The 16015-nt window shown below is 43.3% G+C and overlaps 1 protein-coding gene across 4 annotated transcripts; it reads left to right on the top strand.

Moving 5' to 3' along the window:
• Nucleotides 1–16000, top strand: layna (layilin a). 4 transcript variants are annotated; one of them, XM_028032207.1, is made up of 9 exons: nt 1–4991; nt 5105–5122; nt 5242–5539; nt 11155–11312; nt 11388–11432; nt 11535–11597; nt 11681–11777; nt 12844–13500; nt 15791–16000. In XM_028032207.1, exons 1-9 carry the CDS (start codon nt 4910–4912, stop codon nt 15861–15863), a joined length of 1491 nt encoding a protein of 496 aa, XP_027888008.1. In that variant the 5' UTR covers nt 1–4909; the 3' UTR covers nt 15864–16000. The 4 variants fall into 4 exon arrangements, with proteins under 4 accessions (XP_027888008.1, XP_027888007.1, XP_027888009.1 ...); XM_028032206.1 differs by having other exon boundaries at nt 2–4991; nt 5102–5122; XM_028032208.1 differs by lacking the exon at nt 5105–5122 and having other exon boundaries at nt 2–4991.
• Nucleotides 16001–16015: the final 15 nt, after the last annotated feature.

Below are 16015 nucleotides of genomic sequence, written 5' to 3' on the forward strand. Positions count from 1 at the left end.
CAGCACACAGCTTCATCTTTTTATTTTCATTCAGCAATCCATTTAAAGCTAAATGGATTATTTCCATTTAGCTTTAAAATACTAAATGGGAACAGTCATCCATGAGTTTTTCATTTGAATGTAAACCACACAGTGGCTCACATGCCCCAGATGGCCTGCGGGAGATGGTGCTTTTTTTTTCTTTTAATCAGGCATTGCACAAATCATGACTTTCCAAGACAAACTAACAAATAGACATCAGTTCCCACAAATGACCAACCAAATCTGAGTCCTTGCATGACCCAACAGAAGCTGCACAGAAGAGTCAACAAGAGAAGCAGCCAACGTAGAGCAAAGGGACATGACCTGCAACTTGCCAATGGTGACTCTGAGGATGATTAGGACATAAATATACAACACAGTTATTTGAGAAAGGTCTTATTGACTTAAGAAAATGTGTTTTTCTGTGGTGATCAGTCAAGGTTCATTTTTATTAGAATCTTATTAAATTAAGGAGACCCCGATCAATTTAAAAAAAAACTCACCTTAATTTCCATAAATTGTTTGAAAGAATCTGGAACATTAGTTTTAGAATCTGATTTAGAAACGGATTTTGATGCATGATAGACCTGGGACTGTTTAAATCTTGAACAATCTCACCATTAAGGCGACTTAATATCCTTAATAAAACAATTAAAAGAACTACTAAATGCTTTGTAAACAATATTCATGTTTTGATAGCTATCTTAACATAGTAACAATCTAATATTGTTTTTTATCCTGATTTTATTGTAGTTTGAATTCAGATTTTTATCTTTGGCAGGAAGTTTATAAACATTTTGTTCTTACAACTTAATTACTTAACAACAGAGCTTTTACATTTATTTTCTCACTACATTCAAATGATCAGATTGCTTATCTTTTATCTATGTGTAGAAAGGTACTTTATATTATATGGCAGAACTTTCTAACAAATAGTTTCTCCATTCCAAATGAGCAGTTCTTAAATAATCCTCTTTTCCAAAATTGAAAATTGAAAAAGGAGCACTTTGAGGAATTGCTCCAGCCCTTAAAAGGTTTCATCCAAACTCTTTTATGGCTGCTCAGCTCTTGCCGATAAAGCTTTCCAGCTCGCTCCCCCCCTCCGGGTCAGTGAGTCAAGCCCCATTTCCAGCTCCCGGCGCAGACGTGCGCAATGCGGACACTCCATTTGGCCGTGTGCCACAGCCAGCTCATTTAAAATTAAATTTAGTGGAGAGTTATTCTTTTGTGTAATTAGGTTTTTCTTTTGCTCTTTATGGCCGAGAGATGAAACGATACTGAATTTGTCAGCTGTTGTATTTTTTACAACCCCGACACAAACAAGGCAATTACATCAAGAGTGATTTGTTGCGGTCGGAGCCATTTCATTGCTTCAAATTATTTTGTTTTGCCACCCAGCCAGCTTTCAATAATAATAATGATAATAATAAAAAAGAGTACACTTATGCAAACCTCCGTACTAATGCATATTGGTTGTGGCAGTATCACAGAAAATGTTGATGTTTCAATATTAATGTTGAACCCAGGCTTCTGTGTGTGTGCAGCAACGGAGGCATGATGTACTGCTTCCCCCTGGGAACATTTGTCTGGTTTCCCTCTAACTGCGAGAGAGGGAGGAGGTCAGTGGGATGAGAGAGGATGGCAGAGACAGGAGAAGACAGACTGCGTGCGATGACGGACGAATGGCAGAGGCTTAATTGAGTGAAAGCTCCTTCAGGTCTCAGATGCCGTAAACAGGGAGGAAATTTAAACCAGGGTCCTACTCTTATTGAATCCCTCCTGAGGGCTCGCTAACCTCTCCGTCTTCTTTTCTACCTGGATCACAGCTGCCTCATTCTCCGCCTGCTATTTAACCGAGGCTGAACCCTCGGCTTTCACTGAAATCAATCTACACCTAAACTGATTAGCGGTGTTTGGATAGAGCAGCGTGCATGAGCGGCGGTAATTTCAGGCCCGGCTAAGCCCCCTCCACTCTTCACCATCTGTGCACTGCTAGCACACACAGCATATTCCTGATGAAGCATCCTGCTGTTTAAACTCTGGCTGATCTGTCTCACTGAGAGCCCTAAATCAACCTTATAGGCCATTTCAGAAATTGCTGCCATTAGGAACTGCATGCATACACGTTTCCCCCTCTTTTGAGCTCTAGAAAAGAAGACTGCATGCATTGAATGCATATTTTTTTGCTGATCCTGTTACTTTAAAATGAAATTGCACAGATAGACAATGAAACTTTATTTGCCTGAACCCTCATGGCCTGTTTTCTATTCTTGTGGTCAATTTAAACATCAGGTAATGCAAATTTAGCAACTTCTGACTTACTGTGTACACTAGATGCAAAAGCATTCAAACCCATTAGACTATTTTCACATTTTGTCCCGTTCAAACCCCCAAACCTTAATATGTTTTCTTGAGAACCAACTCAAAGTAGTGCATAATCGTGAGAAGACTTTTGCATTCTTTCCTCATTGCCTTTAAATATAATTTTGTGCAACTCGCTGCTTTCAGAAGTCATCAAATTAGCAAATATATTCCACCTGTGTGTAATTCAATCTCAGCATTAAGCTGTTCTGTGAAGACCTAATGGGTTTACTGGGGAACATTAAGGAACAAACATCATCATGAAGACCAATGAACAGGTCAGACAGGTCAGCGAGAAAGTTCTGAAATACTTTAAACAGAGTTAGATCAGAAGTCAGAACATATCAGACTCTAAACGTCTCTCTGAAGAAAAGAAAGAAAATCAACACATCGCCCCCAGGACAGTGAAAATGGCAAATGACAGCGAAGCATGGTGGTGGTAGCATTATACTGCTGGGATGTTTTTCTTCAGCATGGACATTTAAGCCATGCTGAAGAATTGGCTTATTGGCTTATTTCAATAAGCCAATCAGAGTTAATAGGCAGATGAATGGAAGAAACATGGCCAAGGCAATCATAAGAAAAGGCTGCAAACGACTTGACCTGAATTTGGAGATTATCTTTCAGTGAAACAGCGACCCTAAAAAAACACAACCTGACAAAACTGAATGGTTTAGATCACAGCATATTTAGACTGACAGTAAATGAATGTCTCTGGCACAGCTTGGAAATTGAAAAACATGTTGCTGACACAAACATTAATTACAAAAATCGGGTAAAGCCCAATTTGTCTTCAATAATCAGTCAACCTTGTTTTGAAATATACAAATTGATCTAAAGTTTGTAAAAGAAACTGAAAACATAATCAGACGTGGAATCAGAGAAATATAAAGATCTTCCTACCACTGGTGATAAAGTTTAGTGTCAGGACCTTCCAAATTCAATTGCTATTTACTGAAGCAAAAGCCTCTTTGACTTTAGCTGGATAAGTTATATTTTTGCTAAGTACTGATTTAACCATGTAAAAAAAACAAGACTAGAGGTTTAACTGTTTAAATTCAATTTAAACAGTTGTAAAACTGTTAGATACATTTGCTGGCTTTTCCAGTATAAATAAAATTGACTAAAACCGTCATAATAATCAAAATGATTCTTTAAGATTCAAAAGGATTACAAAAATGATGATTTTTAGGTTTGTCTTACAACTTGCCTACACTTGACCTTACGTAAAAGGTAAGTAAAATAACATTTGATCCAAAGAGTGTATGTGTTCACTTTAAATAGTCAAAGTACTGAAATGAAGAAACATGTTTGAGGGGTAACGAGCCTTTGTGTAACAACAAATTTATTCCCCCAAAACATGAAACATCTGGATTAGTAATCAAAACTCCTTTCTTAACCTAATAAAGGGATACATAAATCAGAAACGTGCCTAACTGCCATTTATTTTACATTATTTTTAGCATTTTTTTTCTTGACATAAGAAAAGTTTCCAACTGATTAAGTTGGAAGTCATATTTTAATAAGTTTTCAGTTTGACATCAAGCTGCTGCAATGAAAGATGAGTCCAGTTCTACAGCAGAAGCTCCTGTAAAACTAACTGGACAGAAATGTTTCTCTCATCTTTTATTTCAATATGACAATGAATGCTTAAAAAAAATGTAATCTAAGTGCACCCACTAATAATAGTTACTCATGATGGTGAGCATTATTTCTGGTTAAAATACAGATTGCTTCTTCTACAGTTCAAGACAGATTTTGCTTTTGTTCCATTTGCACTCTGATTTATTGATTTAAAGGAGAGAGGGCTTCATTTGAAAAGGTGAAGTCATGTCTTCCCAACTGAGGTAATGCATCTAAATCAAACCTTAACACGTATATCCAAGTATGTAAAGTGCATTTCTCAGCTTTCATCCTTACATTTTTTTTATTCAATAGAGATCTTAGATGTCAAACAAAGATCTAGGCTGCTTTGCAACCAGTAAGAGTGCTGCAGCCCGGAGGAACTGGGAATAACGTTTTAAATGATCCCTGATCGAGTTAAGAGGGATCATTTTCATGTAACACTTTTGTAATGATAATATCGAAAGCTTAAGTAATAAAGGAATGAGTGAAATCTGCCTCTTGTCAGCATGTACAATGAGAACCACTTGGGGCGATTGGATGTCTAGCGATCAATGTATCCTCTTCTCTTATCATTAAGACTGCTCTTAACAGATTACAGCCCCCCTCCCAAAGATGAAGTCTTTTTCTCCTCCCCTCTCTCTCTGCTCCTCCTTCTGAAACACACACACACACAGCCTTTTCACTAGATACAACAGGAGACTTGTCCCTCTTGCCCCGTTTTGTAAAATAAATCGCTCTTTGTCTTTTAATTTAAACTTTGTAGAACTTTTTTTCACCCCTCTTGTGGAATTTAGATGGACTTTCTGGATTTGTTTGAACCGATTTGACGACCTGACAGATGAACAGAAATGAAAAGGACGAAACTTCAGTTGAAGTTCTGGTAGAAAACTGAAAATAGTCAATGAAGATGGACCTGGTGATAACCGCCTTTTTTCTCCTGCTCTTTTGTGTCCATCCATCTGCAGCAGCAAGCGTCATTACAGGTAAGCTACTCTTAAAAACACACAACACAAAGTCAAGAACATTTGAATTAATCTGAGGATCTGTTTTGTTTTTGGCTTCTGAACTCTAAACTGGACTTTGATTCCTGAAGCAGACATATTTGAAGCGAGAGGTACACAAGACAACATATTCAGCATGTATCTCAGTATATGTTTGCCTCATTGTTAGAAACCAGCAAAGAAAAGATCCCACCTGTTTACTTCACATCTCTTTTTTTGTGTCTCTGTCCAGGTCAAAGAGTGTGCAAGACAGGAAAAGGGAGACCTTGTTACAAACTGGCCTATTTCTCAGAGCTGCGCTGGAAGTTGAACTTTGAGGAGGCGGAGAGCGCTTGCAAACGAGACGGAGGCCAGCTGCTGAGCATCGAGTCCGCGTCCGAGCAGAAGGTCGTAGAGCAGCTCATCAGAGATCTCCGTCCCACGGATGGAGACTTCTGGATAGGTCTCCGGCGTGGACAGGGACACGAGGACAGCAGCTCGGACTGCTCGTTTCAGTACTACTGGCTGGACGGGAGCAAATCCTCATTCAGGTAGGAGCGGAGGGGTCAGCAGGGGTCACTCATGGTTGTTTTTTTTAATAAGCTCCACACAGTTACAGAATCATTTTATCAGAAACTCATTTCACTTTCGTTTAGTGCAATCATTATTCCAGCCCATCAAAGGGTCGTCTGGTCCAACAGAGCCGCCGCCACAAATCTTACTATAAAGAACCCTGAATCTCCGTCTGTTATCTTCTCTTTATCTGAAATCGTGTTGCAGGAGTAAGCGGCCCCTATCCTGGATATCAATGTGTTTCCAGAACATAAGCCATGTATGAGATTTCCAGTGGGTTCTGGGTCTTCCCCAGATTCTCCTTCCCAACATGCCTAGAAAACCTCCAAATGAAGAAGATAAGATGTCCGAGCCACCTAAATTGACTCTAATGTGTAGTTGCTTTTCTCTGAGGTCCCAGATTACAAACTTTCTACCCTGATTTGTAACGCTGTGCCTGACCACCTGAAGCTCATTTCAGCCAGTTGTGTCTTGTTCCTTCAGGCATGATCTATATGTCATGAGCAAGGTCAGGGTCAAGATGTAGACAGTTGGTAAATCGAAAGCTTTGCCTTTTTGCTTTAATCTTTTTTCAAGTCAATACACCAGGCGGAACCTCAATTATGGCACACGAGGTTCCAATCCAATTTTCGTCTCCTGTTCCATCCTACCAACATTCATGAACAAAAATACTTGATCTCCTCTGACACCCGACCTGAAGGTAGCAACCTTCAGGGACACTGAAGGTACACTGTCTGGACAGTGTCCTTTCATACTGGGGACACTGGGGACCAGATGAGGGACATGGCTTCATACTTAGCAGCTGGCTCTCTCACGCAGCTCTGATCATGCTGAAAGTTATTGCTTGAAGACGGGAACAGAACTATCATCTGCAAAAGGCAAAGGTTAATCCAACCAACCACTTTTTTATGATAGTTTCTTTATATCCTGTACATGAAAACAAAAAGAAAATTTGGGACAAGGAGCACAGACTTATCTGTGAATAAGGAAACAAGCTCTTGCGCTACCTTTAAAATCATCCGCAGCAACTCATATTCCCACAATGTCCTCCACAAAATGTCTCTATGGAAAAAGTTGTACGCCTTCTCTAGATTCACGAAACGCCTGCGGAAAGGACAATCAGACTTCTTGGCTATTCCACCAAGGTAAAGATCTGTATGAAATTCACAAAGTTCCTCCTGAATCGTAACCATGAGTCAGAATTTCCTATTAAAAACTCAAGAGTAAACTCTCCCAAGGAGGCTGAATAGTGTAAATCTTTTATAGTTGGAACAAACTCTCTTATGTTCTTCTTATGTTATGTTCTTATGTTATGTTCTTATGTTATGTTCTTCTTTAAGGGTGTGAGCAGGCTTCATACAGCCCTCTGTGAAACTCTAAATCAGTTTATCAACTACAACAGCTCTGTCATTTTAAAAGCCTTTTACACTTCGGGATCCATCCATCCATCCATCTTCTTCCGCTTATCCGAGGTCGGGTCGCGGGGGTAGCAGCTTCAGAAGGGAGGCCCAGACTTCCCTCTCCCCAGCCACTTCTTCCAGCTCCTCCGGGGGAATCCCGAGGCGTTCCCAGGCCAGCCGAGAGACATAGTCCCTCCAGCGTGTCCTGGGTCTTCCCCGGGGCCTCCTCCCGGTGGGACGTGCCCGGAACACCTCACCAGGGAGGCGTCCAGGAGGCATCCTGACCAGATGCCCAAGCCACCTCAACTGGCTCCTCTCGATGTGAAGGAGCAGCGGCTCTACTCTGAGTCCCTCCCGGATGACTGAGCTTCTCACCCTATCTCTAAGGGAGAGCCCAGCCACCCTACGGAGAAAACCCATTTCGGCCGCTTGTATCCGCGATCTCGTTCTTTCGGTCATGACCCAAAGCTCATGACCATAGATGAGGGTGGGAACGTAGATCGACCGGTAAATCGAGAGCTTCGCTTTTTGGCTCAGCTCTCTCTTCACCACGACGGACCGGTACAGCGCCCGCTTGACAGCAGACGCTGCGCCAATCCGCCTGTCGATCTCCCGCTCCCTTCTTCCCCCATTCGTGAACAAGATCCCGAGATACTTAAACTCCTCCACTTGGGGCAGGACACCCCCCCTGACCCGGAGAAGGCACTCTACCCTTTTCCGGCTCAAGACCATGGCCTCGGATTTGGAGGCACTGATCCCCATCCCGGCCGCTTCACACTCGGCTGCGAACCGATCCAGCGAGAGCTGCAGATCACGATCTGATGAAGCCAAAAGGACCACATCGTCTGCGAAAAGCAGAGATGAGATCCTAAGGCCACCAAATCGGATCCCCTCAACACCTTGGCTGCGCCTAGAAATTCTGTCCATGAAAGTGATGAACAGAATCGGTGACAAAGGGCAGCCCTGGCGGAGTCCAACTCTCACCGGAAACGAGCCCGACTTACTGCCGGCAATGCGGACCAGACTCTGACACCGGTCATACAGGGACCTGACAGCCCGTATCAAAGGGCCCGGTGCCCCATACTCCCGGAGAACCCCCCACAGGGCTCCCCGAGGGACGCGGTCGAACGCCTTCTCCAAGTCCACAAAACACATGTAGACTGGTTGGGCGAACTCCCATGCACCCTCCAGGACCCTGCTGAGGGTGTAGAGCTGGTCCAGTGTTCCACGACCAGGACGAAAACCACACTGCTCTTCCTGAATCCGAGGTTCGACTATCCGACGGACCCTCCTCTCCAGGACCCCTGAATAGACCTTGCCAGGGAGGCTTAAGAGTGTGACCCCTCTATAATTGGAGCACACCCTCCGGTCCCCCTTTTTGAACAGGGGGACCACCACCCCAGTCTGCCAATCCAGGGGAACTGCCCCCGATGTCCATGCGATATTGCAGAGTCGCGTCAACCACCACAACCCTACAACATCCAGAGCCTTAAGGAACTCCGGGCGGATCTCATCCACCCCCGGGGCCCTGCCACCGAGGAGCTTTTTAACCACCTCGGCGACCTCGCCCCCAGAGATTGGAGAGCCCAACCCAGAGTCCCCAGGCTCCGCTTCCTCAGTGGAAGGCATGTTGGTGGGATTGAGGAGGTCTTCGAAGTACTCTGCCCACCGGCCCACAACGTCCCGAGTAGAGGTCAGCAGCACACCATCCCCACTATAAACAGTGTTGGTGCTGCACCGCTTCCCCCCCCGAGACGCCGGATGGTGGACCAGAATCGCCTCGAAGCCGTGCGGAAGTCTTTCTCCATGGCCTCTCCAAACTCCTCCCACACCCGGGTTTTTGCCTCAGCAACCGCCCGAGCCACACGCCGCTTCGCCCGCCGGTACCCATCAGCTGCTTCCGGAGTCCCACAGGCCAAAAAGGCTCGATAGGACTCCTTCTTCAGCCTGACGGCATCCCTCACCGAAGGTGTCCACCAACGGGTTCGAGGGTTGCCGCCGCGACAGGCACCGACAACCTTGCGGCCACAGCTCCGATCGGCCGCCTCGACAATGGAGGCACGGAACACGGTCCACTCAGACTCCATGTCCCCCACCTCCCCCGGGACGTGTTCGAAGTTTTGCCGGAGATGGGAGTTAAAGCTCCGTCTCACAGGGGATTCCGCCAGACGTTCCCAGCAGACCCTCACAACACGTTTGGGCCTGCCAGGTCTGACCGGCTTTCGCCCCCACCACCGGAGCCAACTCACCACCAGGTAGTGGTCAGTGGACAGCTCCGCACCTCTCTTCACCCGAGTGTCCAAGACATACGGCCGCAGATCCGATGAAACGATGACAAAGTCGATCATCGAACTGCGGCCTAGGGTGTCCTGGTGCCAAGTGCACATATGGACACCCTTATGCTTGAACATGGTGTTCGTTATGGACAATCCATGGCGAGCACAGAAGTCCAGCAACAGAACACCGCTCGAGTTCAGGTCGGGTGGGCCGTTCCTCCCAACCACGCCCCTCCAGGTCTCACTGTCGTTGCCCACGTGAGCGTTGAAGTCCCCCAGCAGAACAAGGGAGTCCCCAGGAGGAGCACTCTCCAGTACCCCCTCTAAGGACTCCAAAAAGGGTGGGTAATCTGAACTGTCGTTCGGCCCGTAAGCACAAACGACAGTCAGAACCCGTCCCCCCACCCGTAGGCGGAGGGATGCTACCCTCTCGTTCACCGGGGTAAACCCCAACGTACAGGCGCCGAGATGGGGAGCAACAAGTATGCCCACTCCTGCCCGACGTCTCTCTCCCTGGGCAACTCCAGAGTGGAAGTATGTCCAGCCCCTCTCAAGGAGACTGGTTCCAGAACCAGAGCCATGCGTCGAGGTGAGACCGACTATTTCTAGCCGGAACCTCTCGACCTCACGCACTAGCTCCGGCTCCTTCCCCACCAGAGAGGTGACATTCCACGTCCCAAGAGCCAGTTTCTGCAACCGAGGATCGGACCGCCAGGGTCCCCTCCCTTGGCCGCCACCCATCACACAGTGCACCCGACCCCTTTGGCCCCTCCCACGGGTGGTGGGCCCATGGGAGGGGGGGCCCATGTTTCCTCTTCGGGCTGAGCCCGGCCGGGCTCCATGGGTAAAAGCCCGGCCACCAGACGCTCGCCATCGTGCCCCCCCTCCAGGCCTGGCTCCAGAGTGGGGCCCCGGTGACCCGCGTCCGGGCGAGGGAACACCAAGTCCAAGGTTTTCCTTCATCATTGGGGTCTTCGGGATGAGTTTTGACTTATAGGAACCCTGCTACCCAGAAGCTTCAGATCTGAGTTACCCAAACTCCTTCAAACTTTCTATAAATTTAAATGTGCATGTCTTCCATCTCCTGAGCTGTTAGGCGAAACACAGACGGCTGAGTTACACCCACTCTGTGGCCATTGAATTAGGTGCACATCAAAATCTAGTTGAAATACAACAGGAGGCATTAATCAAGAAACAACGCCAATGATGCTGCCAACAGTGAGTTCAATTTGGCAACAAAAAGAGAAACATGCCAGAGACAGGTTATAAAACATGTTTTATTTACTCTAATCATCCTTGACTTTACCTAGATGATCAGCAGAATTTTCAAACTAAGTGTCTTGCAAAAGTAAGGAATGTGTGGATTTTATGGCCATAACATTTTTGGCCTGGTTTATGAGGCAGGGGTTAGGCTGAATTATACAAACAGAAGCCCTTCATCTCATATAGAATAAATTAAAAGACTTGAACTAAATTAATTTCAACAATCCTCCACTAGTCCTAGAGAACCATCCTGAGGTAAAACAGTGTACAAGATGATTGCATAATATGGCAACAGAGAAATCAAAGGGGGAAATCAATGTCAAAACAGATTTATTCAAAACTTTTGTTTTTCCAAGCAAAACTTTCCATCTCAACAATAATGAGTTGCTGCTGCACAACTGATGTCGATCTTTGGTAGTAGATCATAAAACTATTCAAATTGCCAATCATTTGGGTCATGAATACAACTGATCAAAATGAACTTTTTGTAGATTCTTGTATCCTATTTATCTCTTACATTTGTATTTATCTATCACAAGAAAATGCCCCCAAAACTACATGAAAATCTCTGGTTTTAATGTGACCAAATGTGCAAAGGTCGGCGCTATATGAATATTTTCCCAAGACACTAAATGTGCTCCGTCTGTGTTTCAGGAACTGGCACATTGATGAGCCGTCGTGTGGCTATGAAGTGTGTGTGGTGATGTATCACCAACCGTCTGCTAAGGCCGAACACGGTGGCCTCTACATGTTCCAGTGGAACGACGACAACTGTGAAACCAAGAACAATTTTATCTGCAAATACACAGGAGGTACAGCTGAAACCAAATTATCTGCTGTTTCACTTTGAATATTTCTAAATTTCTGTATTTCCATATTCTTCACAGAAAAGCCAATGTCATCCACTCTGTCTCCCAACTCCAGTCAGAAAGGTAAAGTACAGTACATGACACATTGATATTGGACATTTATGCTACTTTAAGCAGTATATAAATATATATATGTACAAAGCCTGAGACGTCATTATTTTGTAGATGCCTCCCTTCCATCTGCACTCCCATTGGACCCACGTGACAACAACCAGCAAAGAAGAACAGGTCATTTAAAGTCTGCATTTACTGCCAAAAGTTATACAGTTATAACAAAATATTAGTTTCTAACATCTGCTTCTGTCTTGTAGCCGTGAATTTAGTTTACGTCATCATCCCCACAATCCCACTAATCCTGCTGCTTCTGACAGTGACGGGAGTTTGCTGCTTCAAAGTGCTGCGCAGTCGGTGAGAAGCTAAAGCTGAACTGCATAAAAAAAGACAACAGAAAATAAAATAAGACTCCTTATCAGTTACGCATAGTGCTTGTAATTGTACAAGATAATAAACCTGTTTATGGGACTATTTTATTTTGCTTTACTGAAAAGCCAGTGTTTACAGACTTTAAATTTGACGCAGATTTTTAATTTAAAACTTTTTGTTCTTGTGCAGCTCCACAGCTTACACTTTGTTGCAGCGGTTTTCAATCTTAAACCAAGAAAGATCATCCGACCCGTCTTAAATACAGCAAGACAATGTCGTTTTTCATTGTGATTTTCTAAAGAAAGTTTTTTAGAATATGTTTGAGGGGATAAGTCAAGTTTTCTTAAGAATGGGGTTCGATGGAGTTATCATTAGTTGTTAACTAACGTACACAGCAAAAACAAGCAAAGTAAATTCTGGTTGGATAAAGAGCTAATTGTTAGGTAGAGCTTCAAAAGTAGATTTTTGCCATCCTAAAACACACCAAAATCCTAAAAATATCATAGTAGTTTATGCATATGCCCTATTAAGTAACACTGCTCAATCAGCTGCTACAATCAGATTGGTGTGTTTCCTTAGGTTGTTATTTTTCTAAGTCCATGCTGAATTACAACCAATGCCAAACTGGCCAATGGGACAGAAAAAGTTACTGTGTACAACCCACACTGAAAAAACAAAACTATCTGACACAAATCCAGAAACTGTGAAGATCAATTCAACAATGTTAACCTGAACAGCTCTGAAATAATTGGTACCGACAAAGCCTTATTCTCACCTCAGATGTTTCAGACAGTGACCGGCTTTGCTTGATGCATTGAATTTTGCATAGACTCTTCACATGGTCAAGTTATAAAACTGAGATCTGACTGGTGTCTACTGCAAGTAAAATATTGTCAACTGCTAACTATCCTAGAGAACCCTGATTCAAAAAGATATTTAACCAACATGTAAATGCATCAACCCAAGTGATTAGAGTTAATTGTTTTAAAAGTGCAGTTTTGAATAGGCTTTATTACTTTGGGTGTTTTCCTTATCCTTATGTGTGACACAGAAGGAGGAACGTACAGAAATCAGAAGTATGCCAAACAGATCCCAGTCCAACTACTACAGACGTCTACAACGTCATCCGCTCCCAGAAGGATGATGACCTGGTTTCTGCTCGCCCACAAACAAAGAACACCTCCTTTTTGTGCTCCTCTCCGGACACGCCGACGGGCGACTACGACAACCTTGGTGGACGGGACACAGAGAGCGGCTTCGTAACCCTTGCTAGCACAGAGAGCGACTTCCTGAACTTTGACCTCAACGACCTCAGCCTCGGGCGTCAGCGGACCCGTGACTTCTACGACAGCAGCTTGGGACGCTCGGCTAAGAGGGTACTGAACGATGGCAGTCTGGGTCGCACCAAAACCAGGGAGTATTACGACAGAAGCCTGGGCCGCCGCACCACAAAGAGCGAGCATTACAGCGGCACCGTGTATGGAGATCACGGCCTATTTGACAGCAGCATCAGAGCAGGCACTGACTTGTATGATGCCAGACTCAAAGCTGGTGGTCAAACGGGAAAGGTTGACCTCTACCAGACATACGTCACCAGCGGTAGGCACGAGGCGTTTCAAACCAGTCTGGGAGCGTACTCAAACCGGAAGTCCTTCCACACAAACCTGGACTGCTACAGAAACGGCCTGAATCTTGACAGTGGAGGGAGGTACTTCAATGATCAGGAATGGATAAAAAGAGAGAGATACTGATTTTTCACTCGAGTCTGCTCACACCACTGTAAGAGTGACTGAACAGGGATAAAAGAATGGATCAAATTTGTGCATGTGCAAGACCTGATAGTTTTTTTTTTGTTTGTTTTTTTTTTATCTAAGGTTGAAAATACTAATTTTGTTTCTACTCCAACCCTTACTTTGTTAGTCGTATGGATAATGAAATTTGGTCATTTCAGTCAGACACATTTAAATAGTTAAAGCTTCTTATGTTTCCATGTATCTTGGCACATCTGATGCATAACGCTCAGGATGATGCGTACGTTTAGGAACATTAAGTCCTGTCGTGTGTCTGATGAGATTCATTTTTGCATAGTGATTTTGTAATAGGATGAAGATGTAAAATTCAACTTAAACCTGCATCAGAAGAGAGTTTACAGTGGGGGGGAAACTATTTGTCCCCTTACAGATTTAATCAAGTTTTGCTTTAAATTAGACAAAGATAACCTATGTAGTTAGAAAATTAAAAAATGCAGTTTTATCATGGTGAGATAATTTATAAAAAGAAAAAGCAACCCAGCGTTTTATGAAAAGGTCCACTTTTAAACTCATAAATTAACTGCGATTTGCCACAGATATTGGCTGAAGTTAAAATGTCCCAACGCATGATTATTAAAGTAGATTTAAGAAGCCACTCAAGTAGAACCTGTTTGACAACATGAAGTAGGCTAAAAGATCATCTATCAGTTTAGATCTGGAAAGGGCTACTACGCTTTTTCTAAAGCCCTGGGACTCCAGTGAATCCCAGTGAAAACCATTATCCACAAATGAAGAAAACAATACAGTGGTGAACCAAAACTCCTTCAGGATTGCCTCAGTGATTCTTCTAGGTCATTAAAAGAACCCACAACAACATTTAAAGCAGAATCCTGAGGCAAAACCCCCCACATTGCTGATCCAACAGGACACAAGGCCAGTCGCAAGTTTGTCAAACATGCATGATGATCCCCAAGACTTCTGGGAAAATATGAAGTAGCAAAATGAGATTTTGGTGACACCCAAACATGGTGTTGCTGTGTGATATTTTGTGGTTATTTTTGCTACTTTAGGACCTAAAGGGGCAAAATTCCTTTCCAGGAATTGAGGTCATTATTTAAAAACTGCATTTTGTATTTAATCCTGTTTTCTTTTTCTGAAATTAAAATTCATTCTATTAAGAAAAGCAGGTAAGAGTCAGAAATGGCTAAAAGAGAAGACATCAGAGGGGAAATAATTTTTCACAGTACCAGATGAATTCATTTATGAAAGCCTAAATCGTCAAATATTTATCATCTGAAATAAGAAAGTAGTTGCCTAAAGCAATCAGCAACCAGATGTGAGTGGATCTTCATCAGTACAGACAGTGCATCTGCATAACACAACATGAGGGTCGTTTGAGTTTTCTTAGCATCAATTCTGTTAAAACCCTGCATTCTGTGCTGCCTATGTTGGTTAGAGATGAGATTATAAGTGCTACAGAATGGGATGCATAGAACAGCAATCCTAGTGTCTATAAGCTTTGCATCTTCTTTTATAATTTGAATATAACCTCAGCTGACCTCTTTTAGATCACTGGTCATTTGGGGTTTAGGGATTAAAAAGTCTGAGTGTGGATTTAGTGACACTGTAATCCATCTCTCCTCTCACCTTGAGGTTAGCTGCTCCTGTGCTGCGTAATCTCATCTCACTAACATGAATATGTCAGCTCTTGCTGGTAGAGGGTTTCTAAAAGAAAACAATGCATGGAAAAAGTAAAACAACTTATTTTGATCCCTTTTTAAGTCTTATTTTCAGTTCGGTAATGATATGATGGAATGCTAACCTGGTGAAGTCTTAATCATATATCAGGACCTGTCTATCTGATCCACTCACATCAAGGGAGGCGGTTCACCGATTAATAACACGAAAAGGGACAAAAACAAAAAGATGCAACTTTCAGAGGCAGCTGAAGCTATTTGAAGAAGAAAAAAATAGATTTGATCAAGTTCAGGATCTTTAAAAGAGAAACTTTCAAAAAACATGTGAGAGTCTGTTTGCATGAACTTGTCATGCAGCCCTTGCTTTGTCACACAAAATATTGATGTCATGGATAATTGTGTTCAGTGCCTGAAAAACTTTTATTTTAAAACCAGACGCATTTCAGACCAAACTCTAAACTGTTTATATGTATTGTGTTTTTGGATACTGCCTTAAATTGTAAGATGTCACAAAACTGTTGTGTGATTTATCATTGTCCTTTGCCTACAGAGTCGGTTCAAACGTGGATCCTGCTCTGAATTCAGACGAAGTGGCTCCAGCCTCGCCATACATAACAGCATGAAATCGAAGAGAATGAAAGAATGCATTTTCACTATTGTTATTTAGAATGTGTAATCCTTTGACAACTCTCCTGCAAGTGAGATGAGTTTGTATGACTGCCACATGAAAACATCTTTGAATAAAATGATTAGAAATGAACCACTCAGGTCATCA

Source organism: Xiphophorus couchianus, chromosome 11 (genome assembly GCF_001444195.1).
Source record: "Xiphophorus couchianus chromosome 11, X_couchianus-1.0, whole genome shotgun sequence".
NCBI classification, from domain to species: domain Eukaryota; kingdom Metazoa; phylum Chordata; class Actinopteri; order Cyprinodontiformes; family Poeciliidae; genus Xiphophorus; species Xiphophorus couchianus.